The sequence below is a fragment of the Engraulis encrasicolus genome, chromosome 14 (assembly GCF_034702125.1).
Source record: "Engraulis encrasicolus isolate BLACKSEA-1 chromosome 14, IST_EnEncr_1.0, whole genome shotgun sequence".
Lineage (NCBI taxonomy): Eukaryota > Metazoa > Chordata > Actinopteri > Clupeiformes > Engraulidae > Engraulis > Engraulis encrasicolus.
Genome location: NC_085870.1, coordinates 4,501,986 through 4,516,632, shown reverse-complemented (window position 1 = coordinate 4,516,632; position 14,647 = coordinate 4,501,986). Strand labels below are relative to the sequence as shown.

The 14,647-nt window shown below is 43.5% G+C and overlaps 1 protein-coding gene across 1 annotated transcript in view; it reads left to right on the top strand.

The window, feature by feature from the left end:
- The window catches only part of LOC134461990 (serine/threonine-protein kinase 3/4-like), a 50,750-nt gene extending 41,986 nt beyond the window's left edge, over positions 1 to 8,764 (top strand). Inside the window, exon 11 of the mRNA XM_063214819.1 lies at positions 7,104 to 8,764. Within this exon, the coding sequence (XP_063070889.1) occupies positions 7,104 to 7,259 (156 nt within the window). The 3' untranslated portion in view covers positions 7,260 to 8,764. The remainder of the gene's footprint in view (positions 1 to 7,103) is intronic.
- The last annotated feature ends 5,883 nt before the right edge of the window (positions 8,765 to 14,647 follow it).

Sequence of the window (14,647 nt, the reverse complement as noted above, 5' to 3'; positions counted from 1 at the left end):
CCTGTATTAGTGATGTGAGGATGGATGCTGGCCCAAACGATAAACTACAGAAGCAAGGGGTGGAACTCGCACACTGATGGCCGATGCAATCATTTCTTTATTGCTTCACATATATAAAAGTGCTAAAAATGTGCTACCCACATGTCACCAGACCTTCCACAGTGAGGAACGTTTTGCACATGTGGGTGGGTAGCACATTTTGTATATATGTAAAGCAATAAAGAAATGATTGCATCGGCTATGTGTGTGCGAGTTCCACACTTCTCTGGATTATCATTCGGGAACCTACGCACCCAATAAGGACTGGAGTTACTGGCACGAACCCCCTCTGTCTTGTCCCCAAATGATGAACTGAATTACAACAGAAGAAGCCACAACCAGGGTTGCCAGATGAGGCTGATGATTTCCAGCCCAAAAAATGCTCAAAACCCGCCTAGAAGCACAAAATCCCGCCCAAATCTATTGATTTCTATGGCAAAAATTGGGCGGGTTTTTCTGCTAAATGCCATTTTTACCCGCACACGGCCATCCTAATTAGCCCAATTGGGCGGGAAACAGCCCAATCTGGCAACACTGGCCACAACTTGAAAAGGTTGACTGAGCGCTCTTGTTCTCCAACTTTGTAAACTCCAAACTGTGGGTGCTCTTGAAGTAAGAAGACTAAAGTCCTTTCATTTAGAGCGTGTTGGCACTAGGGCCGACTTCAGGCAACTCCACAGGCCGACAAGGATTGTCCTTAGTATAAAAACCCTTTATTAGTCCATGGGCATTGTTACAAAGATAAAACCGCCAACCGGTTTCAACCCGCACTGGGTCTTCATCAGGGCGTAAACAGAGGAGGAGTCCCATGGGTGACCTATTTATAAGTTCAGGGGGTCACATGGTTACCTCGGTGATGATTGACCTTTCAAAAATTAGTTAAAATAGAAATATATTTAAAGAATATAGTCCATTCTGGGTGTGTAAAATAAACACCGTTTCACATGAGCATTGCACAATGTATCATGGAATAACCAGCATAATCACAGCAGTTAAATTCTATTCATTCACATAGACATGTTCATGGGCACAAACATAACCATTTCAATTTACAAGGAAACTTAATCAAAATCATAAGATAGTCACAAAAATGGTCTGAAATCTATCTCTTCGTTGAGACCAGGGGGGCGCATTGCGTCAAGTTTGTGAATCCAGTAAGTTTCACGCTGGAGAAGTAACTTAAGCCGATCACCGCCTCTAGGTGGCGTCTGGACATGCTCCAATGCCTCTACTTGGAGAAAACTTGCATCTCCATTATGCGTGCTGTTGAAATGACGCGCCATCGGGTAATCCTCATTATTGCAACGTATTGCGTACTTATGTTCCGCTACTCTATCCTTGAGGCGCCTCTTGGTTCTCCCGACATAAAAATGATTACAAGGGCATATGAGGCGATAGACAACATAAGTAGTATTACAGTTCACAAAGTGTTTGATTTTGTGTTTCTCATTAGTTTTAAAATCAGTGAAATCTTTGTGCTGCTTAATGTTACCACAATGGTTGCAGTTGGACTGCAGACACTTAAAAGTTCCAATAGGCTTCTTTAACCAATGTTCCTTCTTTCTGGCGGGGAGATAGCTGCGCGTGAGTCTATCCTTCAAGCTTGGGGCGCGCCTGTAACAGAACATAGGAAAGTCTTTAAACGTATCATGCAGTGTTGGGTCGCTTTTTAAAATGTCCCAGTGCATGTTGACCTTATGCATGCGTCTAATCTCTGGTGTGTGTGTACTGTATCTGGTGACAAAGCAGACGCCCGTATTTTTCCTCTTTTTCCTTTTGGTTGACGGCATGCAGTAGGCTACTTCGCCATTGGTGGAAGCTGCCTTGGTCCTAGCAGCAGACACCACTGATCTTTTGTAAGACCTCTCATGGAATCTCTTTGACATACGGTCAGACTGTTCACAAAAGTCCTCATCTTGATCACAAATCCTTTTGAGACGTTGAAATTGCCCGTATGGGATATTGTCCTTCAAGTGTTGAGGGTGATATGACTGGTAATGTAAAATGGTGTTGCGATCAGTGGGCTTTCTGTATAGTGTAGTGTGTAGCTGGTGGTCTTTTCTGTATACAGTCAGGTCTAGGAAGTTGATTTCATTTTCCGAATGTTCTAATGTCAGTTTTATGTTCTTGTTGGTGTTGTTGAGGTAATTATGCATTTCTCTTAAGTCCATCTCGGTGGCTTTGAACAGGATCAGAATGTCATCAATAAATCTACAGTACAGCTTTATGTTGTCTTTAAAGCGATTTTTTTCTGCATTGAAAACGTATTCAGATTCCCAAAGTCCCAAAAATAAGCATGCGTATTCCGGGGCAAAAGATGCGCCCATGCTGGTGCCTTTGCGCTGTCTATACATTACGTCTTGAAATAGAAACACATTATTGTGGAGTACCCAACTTGTTAGTTCTGTAAGGAAACTAGAAGGGGGTGTCATCTCCTCTCTCTCGGACAGGTAGTGGTTCACTGCTCTTAATCCTTCGGTATGGTCAATGTTGGTATATAACGATTCTACGTCCATTGTCACCAGATAGTTCCAAGTTGTGTCACTAAGATTGTTAATTTTATTGAGTACATCCGTTGTGTCTCTGACGTATGAGGGCAATTTGTGTACATAGGGTTTCAGGTAGTGATCGATAAATTGGGAGGCTGGTTCCGTCCACAACTGGCCACAACTTGTCTTGCATAGACTCTTTTTTCCCGTCATTGTCGAATATAGCAGAGTTTATGCAAGGTGCGGCTTCTCTTGTTTGTTTTTCCTGCCTCTAGAAACCCATTAATTCCTGTGTCATCCTCCCATCCACCTCTGTTGGAGCGAGAATGTTTAATGCTTATTTTGTCACTCACAAGCGCTGCCATCTTGGAATGGTGACTTGAGCGATCGTGTGTGGCATGCTGACAACGATGGCTTTGTTCTCGACGCCAGTGGTTCTTGTCAGGCAGCGTTTGTGCTTCAAACTCAGGGCCGTGATCCACAGTGGCAGAGCACCACAGAGTCAGACAGACAGCCACGGCGTTGCCTCATCCTTACCTCACGCAGACACCCAGACTCCCATCTGACAGAGAGAGTAGAGAGAGAGAGGTTCCATTGGCCCATTGTTTCCTGGTTCTATTATGCCCCCCCTTAGGCAGACCTAGGCAGACCTGGGGACTGTTCTATTCATTGTAGGAGCATTATGACACGCCCTTTAGGCAGACCGGAACCTGGTCATGTTAGGTGCCCATAGAAACCTATTATGTTGGCATATCTCTATACTTAAAGAATCTCTGACCCAGACTCCCATCTGCACATCTCAATTCATTCTTCCTTCCTCTTCCTTCGTTTTTTTCACAAGGTCAGGTCTTGTGCGGTCCACGTTTCTCTCTTTGTACTGCACAAACATTGCCAAGCATAGTAGCCCCTTAGTGCGCGGCGTACCTCCAGTGGCACGCTGTAATAGACATTGAAATGTAACTACCATAGCACTACAATACTATGACACAACACAGGCCCTTTAGTAATGCACCACGACTTGGTCATTACCATACTGGTAACAATGAATTTATAAAACCGCGCCTTAAGGGGTTTTAAGGCAACATGACTTCCCACTCTTGGAAAGGGAAGGACCCAGACTCTGGGTTTCAATCGTCTTTTTTTGTTAATTTATTGATGACCGACAATGAGGCAGAAGAAAAAGTGGTTGTTGTTGTTTTTTGTGTGTGTGTGTATTTTTTAAAGTCGACATTCAGTATTGTGCACAGGAACGGAGAATCACACTTCATGCAGTCGAAACTAGAATCTGTCTGAGGTGTGAACATGTTTATTATTTGAAGTGTCAGTTGTTAGCGTCTGATCTGTGGACTAGCTGAACGAGACGTAGGCATGTCTATTTTTAGGCCTCTTTTCAAGCAGTCACATGCTTTTTATATTCCAGGCTCGACTTGATGCCCTTTGTGGTGCCACGTCCTCAAACTGTATTGACATCTTCAGATGTCTGTTTTTCAGGCGCCGGGAGAGGGAGAGGGAGCGTGCTGTGAAGCGCGTCTTTGTCAGTTTTGACAAACCCCGCCTCGTTCCGCAAATAAAGTCTATTGTTGAAACGAATGCAGGAGTTTCAAGTACTATAGTAGCTGATATGATCTGCTGGAAATGTATAGAAAAAGTAAAGAGGGAAGATTGTTCCTATTAGTAGAAAGAGGGAAGATTTTTTCTGTAACACTTATTGATGCATTGGCTGAGACATTACAGGAAACCACAGACTCTGTGCTGAAAGATCTCAGCATGTTGTCTGAAATTAGGTCTGGGAAAGTAGGCTACAGTTAACATTTATTATTGGATAGTCACAATACCTTATTTCTACTGTTATTGCTTGCTTTCTGTTGAATTTTAGGGTAGTGTATGACCTCATATTTGTATCAAGTCAAGACTGCGCAAGAGTCTTAATACTTGTACCTTGGACATATCATTGCTTCAGTTCATTGATTTTGATATTTTGGACTCATACAATGTGTGAAAGTTGATGCATGGTTTGTAAGATCATTGTCTTTTTTTAAATCCCCTAAATACTGCAAGTAATGGTGCAGTGTGCTGCAGACTAATCAGGCAGCTCAGAGACTCATTAATGGGGTTATATTATATTAATACGTATACTGTATTTCAGAGTCAGATCCCTTATCACGGATAAGCATGCTGCGCTCTTGTCCCCAGTTCATATTTTTCTACTGTCTGCGAGCAGCTTGCTATAGACTGTTCACTGCAGTGTTCCCATCAAGAAAGTACAGTACCTGCAGCCACTATGCAGCCTTGTGTAGACCAGTGATTCTCAAAGTGTGGTCCGGGGACCACTTGTGGTCCGCGACAGAGCTCAGGTGGTCCGCGAGGAGATCTCTACTTTTCCAAGACAAGCAAGCAGTATACTATATTTGTAACATTATTACAAAGCTAAACATAGCTGAAGTATTATTTTCACCACAACAGGATGGGCTTGTGATGTGAATAATAGTAAGGGGTATCATTAGCAGTGTCAAATTAGCACCCGTCAACTGTTGATTCAGTTGACAGGTGGTCCCTGAAGATTCTTTGGGGGGACAAAGTGGTCCTCGGTCTGAAAAAGTTTGAGAAACACTGGTGTAGACCTACCTTGGGTGCATACTCCCACTGTTTATGGTCAGCTGTGATCTGCAGAGGGTTAAACTAATGCTGCACACAAACATACTGATACACAAAGCAGCACGCCAGTATGCCCTTCAACCAGACTAGCACTCTCTGCTGCACTGTATGTACAGTCAGGACTATGATTGGAGAAGGCCACACAAAACAAGGGCAGTATAGAGGGCATGTTGTGTTTCACAGAGTTTCCTATGATTTTTATACATGTATTTTCAACTTGGAACTCCTGATAAATCGTGTGGAAAAAATCCACACAAGTATTCTGGTTTGTTTTTTTGTTCATTTATGAATCTGCAATTGTCCTGTACCAATCAGCCCCTTAGACCATGTAAGCGCAGCCTTCAGTAGGTTCACATGTAGTTTACACAAAATACTGAATTAGAGCAAGATATCGCAAAACACGCCCGCTCAATGCAAAAGCGTGTGCTCAAGTTGGGTCTCCTAAGGGGGCGTTGTCCCCTACTACTTCTTCTCTTTTTGAGGTGTTTGCGCAAGACGTGCGCTACCGCCATCTACAGCGCTAAGGGGACTTCATTGATTCTCAACCTCAGGACTCCAAAGGTCTACTAACCGAAGGTCTCCCAAAGAGGCGTTTACACGACATAAAGTGGATACCGGAAAAGAAACAAAATGACGCTTCTTGTTAGATCCACTTTCTTTGGTTTACATGTACCTAGATACCTGAAAACAGACTTGAAGGGTTCATGGGCATGTCTATGTACAACCCTAACTCACTCAAGTTAGGAGGACGTCTTATTTCTCTGACCTTGTGTAAGCCCTGTGCACTCTATGCACTGAATGATTCTGCTCATTTCCCAAGACGATAGTGCCCTGACTGCACTGACCAGGGTTGCCAGATGAGGCTGATCATTTCCAGCCCAAAAAATGCTCAAAACCCACCTGGAAGCTCTAAGCCCCCCCCCCCAATTCTATGGGTTTCTATGGTCAAAAATTGGGCATTTCTTTCCGCTAAATGCCATTTTTACCTGCAGACGGCCATCCTAAGCAGCCCAATTGTGCTGGAAACCGCCCAATCTGGCAACATTGGCCTAGACTGCTCTATTTTGCGGTCAGTCAAGGGCATGCCTGTTCCAGCCCAGCCCAGCCCAAGCTCTGCTGCGTGACAGCTATCCAGCCAGCCATCCAGCCTGAGGGGTCAAGACTCAGCACAGCAGCACTTAAACGCATGGCCACCAAGGCCCCGCCACCCTGTTATTTTTACCTCCCTATCGATCCGGGTAATAAATAGCCACAAACTGTTAGCCAGAGCCAGAGCTGCAAGGAAGCCACAGAGGGAGATGTAATAAAGCGTAAGGTCCAGGGGGGCAAAGAGACCGGGGGGGCGGGCCGGGCGTCGCGACCCCTGTGTTTACTCCACTCGCTCATCGGCGCCCACGGTGTGAATCTGCTGTGACATCGCTGATTGGGGGGAACAACTGTTCCGAGACCCGATGCCCTGATCTCCCTCCCCGAGCTGCTTTTGTTCCGAGCGAGGTCTTGTGCTGTTTTTGATTTGTGTGTACACAAGGTTATGTGTCTTTCTATCTGGTCTGTCTTGCTCTCTCAACTATTGCCTGGAAACACATTCATGCTGGAGCAGCAGTGTACATATAAGTGCTGTCTTCTATTACAGGCTGAGGCCATAGGCATTTCAGAAAACTGCCATTATGTTTTGTTTGGGATTTTTTTTTCCATTTTGTTGTTTCTTTCCCTGTAAACCCGGCTCTGCCTTTGCTGTGAATCTTTTGTTGAAATGATTTGATTTTAACATGAACGTTTCTCGGATTTTTGTGTGTGTGCATGTGCGTGTGCGTGTGCGTGTGTGTGTGTGTGTGTGTGTGTGTGTGTGTGTGTGTGTGTGTGTATGCGCATGCGCCTGTGTGTGTTTGTGTGTGTGTGTGTGTGTGTGTGTGTGCGCAGATGCGTTCGTGGAGCGTTGAGGAGCTGCGTCGGCGGCTGGCGTCTCTGGATCCCCAGATGGAGCAGGAGATCGAGGAGATCCGCCAGCGCTACCAGGCCAAGCGGCAGCCCATCCTGGACGCCATCGAGGCCAAGAAGCGCCGACAGAAGAACTAAAGGCGCTCCGCTCTGGTCCTGGTCCACCCTCGGGGGTCGGCCTGCTCTGTCCAATAGCCTCGCTCAGCCTCAGCCACTACTTGGTTCACTATTTAGGACATACATTGCATTGTTTTGTTTGTTTGTTTTTTTTCCTTAAAGGGATACCCAACCCCCAGGCGAAATTGCAGTGACTGTAGCTAAGCTTATTTATCTTACGTTAGCTTAGCTTAGCATAGTTGCTGTAACGTAATGGCACTATTTTAAAATTCAGGGCTGCAGTGGCTCGGTTGCCTTAAAAACGCTTCTGCAGTGCACACGTAACCAACTCTAGGGCCTTCGTGGAGTGATTCAATTTTGCCTTGGGGGTGGGGCGCCTCTTTAACGTCATGGTATACTATGTAGTGAGCAAACCTGGATACAATTCAGGGGTGAATTTCTCAAAACCAAAGTTGCTTACTACATTAGCTACTTTGTTGTTTTCAATGCATTTTCCCATTGGCAACTACCGAAGTTGCTAACAGGCTAACAACTTCTCTTTTGAGAAACTCACCCCAGACCAAGAAGCATTGGCAGAAGGACTGATGCGCCTCACTTCTCGTCCAGAAGACTCAATCAGTCAGTACATTGTTCTACGATATAGGCCACAAGTGGCGTTGTTTTTTTTTTCTCTGCACATGGATAAGTGCGCTAAACGCGCTAAATGCGATAACTGAGCATTTTGGATGGAGCCTGGACACACGTTAAGGCAGAGAATCAGCGGAAGAAAAACATAAGGTGCCTTGTTCCTTGCAAATATTTGGCTCTCTGTCACTGCGTAGTGAGCTATTTAGGCTGCCAGTTGCATTACTTTCCCTTGAAGGAGAATTCTTGCCAATTTCAACACGCTCATGCCACCTTTGACGTCACCTTGACGATGGGGCAATTCCTCTTCAGCCCTTTCCGAAATTCCTGGCCATTGTAATGAGGGCATGACTTTTCCCGAAAGTCTTTGCTGTTTTGAGCTGTTTGCTGAAATTGCATGACTTTTGTTTGATGTTATCTGGGGTATGTTAAGACATAACAAATGAAAAAACCAACAACAAAAACCCCATTAGAATGGCCAAGATCTCAGAAAGGGCTGAACAAGAAAAAATGCTGTCATCAGGTTCTTCTGACAAGTCAAAGACAGTATGACCAGTTTAACTGCATATTGATATTGTTAAGAATTCCCCTTTAACTGCAGAGTGCCCAAGTAGTGAATGAGGCACCATTTTGGTCTGAGCTTGAGACTTCGCAGCCCGGCTGCTGTCGCATATATCAACTTCAGAAGTCCGAAGATCATCGAAGACATTCCACGCTGCCTAGCAACCCTCCATAACTTATTTCAGTGCACTTGAACGTTGCAGTCTTTTCATTTTCGGTTGGTACGGCTAAGTCGCAGCAGTGGATGGTACTGTATTGTTTTACATAATAGCAGTGTAAAAGTTTTTTTTTTGTCTGCCATAACCATTCAGACCATCGTGAATAATATTTGTGTTTTACTTTTAATTTTAATTGGTGCTTTTTTTGTTTTATTTTGTTTTATTGACTCGGTACTACCTGATGGTTTTTGGACCATCATTACATCAAGTTAACATCATGCAGCATTTTTTTCCCCTCCCGTTTTCTTTTTTTTCTATTTCTGTTCAGTATCTTGGTAGCCGGTCCATCTCAGTACAGTGGTGTGTTCAGGCATACGTAAATCTTGTCTAAAATGTCCATAGCACGGAGATGCCACTTAGTTAAACACTGCAGTAGCAAATTACACTGAGAGTTACTTCATATTTACTGTGCTGTCAAGCAATGTGATGAGCACCGCCCCTCCCTTCCTATGTGACGACGCTCGGTGTAAATGTTTACGCAAAGCACACATATCCACAACATGTTGTCATTTAATGTAATTTAATTTTTAATTTAATTTAAAGAGCGCTTTCTTAAAAATGTTTTGTTTGGGTGTCCTGCTGAAGTGTAAGTGCTAGTGCTCGTGGTGTTTGCCGGAGATGGTGTTGCTACTGTGGATCAGCTCCTGTTTTAAAGCCATACTCCACCATTTCTGTAAATAAGATTATTCCTCACCTCCCCTTGAGTGAAATGATTGTGTTTTGCCTTCCTCCTGCCCTCCCAGCCGTTCTCTGAGTCTGGTGGTGCAAATTACACCTCCAAGCTAGCATATATAATTGAATCATATGGGGCCAGCTAGCTAGCCTGGTTCTCACCAACGGTGCGTGGAGCTCCGCTCCACCAGGGGGCTCCAGAGCTACACTCACACACTGTTGGTGAGAACCAGGCTACCAGTTAGCTGCTAGCTGATCCCGTTCCATGCAACGGTAATTGCTAGCTGGAAACTAAAAGTACTATCAGCAGACTCAGAACAGCTGGAAGAGCAGGAGAGTAAAATTCAATTGTTTAACTGCGAGACATGAGAATGAGGCCATGTCTTAAATGACGAACTTTTGTCAGTGCACTGACAGTCAGTTACTAACAGAATTAGGAGACTGTTGACCAAACTCTTCTACTGAACTGAATGCCACATTTCCTCCGTGTCATTGTCAACATGGCCGCCGTTTAGTGCGTGCAGTGTCCATCATTCAAGCAGTGCATTTTTCCGCCATTGTTAGGGGATCATCCTGGCACTTTCAGTGCACTGGCTCAACTGAAATTTTCAGCGTGAGCACCCTAGGCACTGAAAAACAGTGCCCGAAGTGCACAAGTGCGGCATTTGAGACACAGCCTGAGCTTATTTCCAGAAATGACTGCATGTGGCTTTAAGTGTTATAGGGTGTGGAGGCTTTAAGAGGACCTTGGAGCTTGCACAATGTACAGAGCTTTGCCCCAAAGCTAACACGGTCCTAGTGGGTCACAAAACCAGTTAAAAGCAAAGGCATGCATGCTTGACACAAATATGTATGTATGTATGTATGTGTGTATGTATGTGTGTGTATGTATGTACTGTATGTATGTATAGCAGGTCAGGTCTGTCAGTGAATACTGCCGGGAAAAGGGATTAATACATTAGTTACAAAGCCAGTATTTGAAGAGTATGGGAAACAATCATTTTCTATTCAGTACAAAGGAAACTCTTTGTGTGAACCATCGAACAATAGTGCACTTCAACTGATAAATTGCACTGTGCTTTTTTTTTTTTTTAAAGACAAGGGGGCAGGTTGGCTCAGTAACAGCACAGTAGAGATTTGCTATGTTTCTAACAAAAAAAAGGATTTTGGAAGCCTTAGGGACTTATTTTTTATACTGAGATTGTATATCAGATCTACTTCAGCAAAAATAAATGACATATCTGGCCTTTATTTTCCAAACAGGATTTGCATGTTTGTGCTTCTCAGGTTGTGTTTGTCTCAGGTGATTTTATAGATATTTCATAGCTGTATGATTAACAAATGTACTACTACTTCAGAACGAGCACAATTCTATCCACCATTATGTAACTGCTGATTTGAGAAAAGGGAAGATGCATGTATTTATTTTGAATTGCCTTATTATTATGCATTGATTTTGTTTTACTTATTATTTTAATGTCTTATAAGTGGATTTGGAAACTTTTAGCATTTTTGAGAAAATGGTAACCTCTCCGTGATCTCCCACACGACGACTGCCATACAACGCAAACCCCTCTGGAGAACTAGAACTCAGAAACCAGCCTCTCATACTATGGAGCCCTTGAAATGGCGTTTGCGAGTTAAAAAATAAAAATAAAAACGTTTTGTTTCAGGCGTGCATGAAATACCCGTAAGGTTTTTTTTAATGTCATTTTAAGGGTTCCGTAACATACTGTATTCATATGTGATGTGATTTGCAAAAGGGCTGTTCTTTTTTCACCTTGTGAAAGTCCTGGCTGGTCGCTTTGAAGTAGCTTATCACTGGAAAGATGTTCTGCATATAATGTGAATGACTTTGCTGTTTGCAACTATTTTTTTCCTCAGTGGTGGAAAAAAAAGCTCCGACTTGTTCTGCCTTAAATTTCAAAGTATGATTTCTGTAGAAGCAGTCAGTGATTTTTCTTGCATTTCTGAGTTTGTTTTTAAATGTTTGTACCATTAAAAAATATCCAAATTTATCATCTGGTTTGTTTTGTTTGTGTTCAAACTGAATGGTAACGGAGAGAGAGAAAAAAAAAGTCTTCTTCAATACTATTTTAAACATCACAGTGATCTCCGGTTGAATTTCTTAGAGTGGAATTAAGTTGGGGGGGATTTTGTTTCTTGTTTCTAATGCCTTCATATCCAAATAGCACTTGTGAATATTTCATGAGGTCAATATCTGACTTTGTGCTCGACTCTGTGACGCACTGTCTGCACTGTTGCTGGACTGGTGTTTGTTTCATGGACTCCTTGAACCTAAACCACTTTATTCCTGTCTTGCATCCCTACTCTCTCTCTCACACACACACACACTCACACACACACACACACACACACACACACACACACACACACACACTCACACTCACACTCACACTCACACTCACACTCACACACACACACACACACACTGTACATCTTGTCTAGACGTCATAGACAGATCAGTATGACTTGGTGATGGACATGGAAAAAATCCATGTCCATCACCAAGTCATACTGATCTGTGTATGACGTCTAGACAAGATTTTATTTTATTTTTTATGAAAATGGTTCTGACTTAATTATACTATTAACTTCCGCATTGGACTGAACTTGAATTGCTGCTGTGGTTTGCGTCTTCTCCAACTAAAATGAGAGCCATTTGCCCCTTAGCCACAGTTGCTACCCATAGGAAGGAATTCAATGGTAGCCTAGTGCAACTCGTGTTTTTACTGGTATGTTTCCCAGAAGAAAAAGAAAAACAGGCCACACAGCCTCTTGAAAGCACCATATTCTTGATGATACATTTATTGATAATACATTTAATTTTATGCCTGTTCAATGGTTGGGAGCAGGGTAGAGACGTTTTTCTATTATGCTTCAAATAGGGCCTACGTATTATCATAGTCATGCTATAATATTGTAATACTACTTGTTATAGTCTTGCATCAAGAATATGCTATAGTACCTGACAAACTGTTTAAATTTTATTTTTGTTTTGTTGAAACGATATCAAGAATTAGTGTGGCTTACGACCACAGTTCCTACAGTGTTTGTCATTGATCCACTGGCATTTGGTGGACCATCCAGTAGCATGTGCCTTGAAATGTGCATGCTGCACTACTATGACACAAATCTGTAGAAAGAAACATGCCATGCATTATGTACTTTAGTAAATCACTAGCCCTTCTTGTTGCGTGCAGGACAGAGGTGTCATTTTGCACATGCAGCCGGGAAGTCATAACAGCACATCTGCCATAGTCCATTATCTTCTTCCTGTAGCACAAAGAGCCAAGGATCAAAGGCCCTGATCGAGTAGAGGCTGCCAGGGTGCCCATGCAATCAGAGTGTCCCATCACAAGGTTAAAAAGGTGTGGCCGTGGCCCCAAAGCAGGGTTGCTATTTTTGTTTTCTGCGTGCCCAAGGCTTGGGTCCAGTCCAGACTAAGTACAATGCTTTTATCCGTTTTAACCTTTCTGTTTTGGCCACACCTCAAAACACACACAGCCAAACACACATGCACAGAGCAAAGACACTGCCTGCTGTATACTGTAAATCTGGTTTGATGAGTTTCATTTTATTTTCAGTCTCTGTTGCAGCGTATCTATATCATAAAGTACAGCGTTAAAGGGGTATGCCACTATTTTGGGGCTTAATACAGCTAAAATCGTTGTCTGGGGTTTATAAAGGTGGGAAAGTGTCTTATTTTTCAAGTTAAGCGTTGTCTTGCTTTAAGACATGTAGCATGCTACACGGATCCATTGACTTTCACTAGCTTAGCGACATGCTCCCTCTTTTAACTTTTAACTTGTCTTAAAGCAAGACAACGGCTTACATGAAAAATAAGACACTCTACCACCTTTATAAACCCTGGCCAACGATTTTAGCTGTATTAAGCCCCAAAATAGTGGCATACCCCTTTAAGTAAGTATGTAATACCATGTAACATATTTTTACATTGTAACTTAATATTTGGAATGAGAGCTACAGTTATCCAGTCTTAATGTTTGTCATTACACACTAAACATGTTGTAACTGTTGAGTTGAGCAGCAGTAGTGGTGGCTCAGGTGGTAGAGGAGCTGTTCAAGCCTCGCTCTGCCTGACCCCCATCACTGTAGTAGCCTGGTCCTGACCATCCCATAATACTACCATTTCATTTCGTATTCATGGTCTGGAGGTTGTTTGATCTGACGCGAATGCAGGAAGCGGGAAATTTGCACTCAGTTCTGGTTTGAAATGATAGGACAGCTCTCACCCAATCGCCGACAGTTACTCAACAACAACATGGCGCAGGCGTTTACGTCGTCGTCACAAGCGCCCTCCACCTTTTGCCCCCACCAACCTGTCTCTTTGCTTATTGGCTGTTTTCTGGGGAGGGTTGGCCGGCCAGATCCTACCGCTCAACATCGCTCCACAGAAAACAGTAAACAGACTAAGTACGGAGCCAATCTTTTGGCGGAAGTGCGTAGGATGGTGCACAAGGTTACCATCAATGGGTCCGTCTCAAAACCTAGGACAGTGCACTTCCAAGTGTATCAGCCTAATTAGTCACACCCAGTGACTGGATAGTCTTTATTAGTCACACACCCAGTGATTGGATATTCCGTAGAGTTCACCAAAGAGTATCCAATCACTGGGCGTGACTAATTAGGCTGATACACTTAGAAGTGCACTGTCCTAGGTTTTGAGAAGGGCCCATTGTGTCCTTGAGCCAGATACTTAACCCCAAAATTGCTCCTGGTGGCCAGAGTGGTCCCCTGCGTAGCAGCCACTGCCACCAGTGTGTGAATGAGTGTGAATGGGTGAAGGTGAGGCATACAATGTAAAGCGCCTTGAGTGCTCGAAGGAGTGGAGAGGCAGTGTATAGTAAATGCAGTCCATTTACCATTTACCAATCTCAATGAAAATATACATTTCAAAAGTGAAGGTGCTTAATGGTGCATTAGTGTGCTGATCTAAGAGATAACACTAGCTGCATGCATCTCTTCAACTGTGTACCAGTTTCCAAAATGTTTTAAAACTGTCTGGCGCAATAATTAAAGTAAGTATGAGGGCTTACAGTACAATACATGAAGGTAGCGATGTCAAGCTCAGTTATTTTATTCAGCCCGCGAGATCATTTCAAATGTGTATTACAGTTGTGTCATGTCAGGGCTGGACTGGAGTAGAAATTGGGCCCGGGCCCACGGGATTGCGGGGCTCACCCGTGAGTCGTTTCTGCGCCACTAATTGTGAGAAGGCCCTTTAAGCCATAAGTGCCCGGGCCCTATTTCACCCCCCATGCCAGCCCTGAACATGTCCAGAGGCGCATC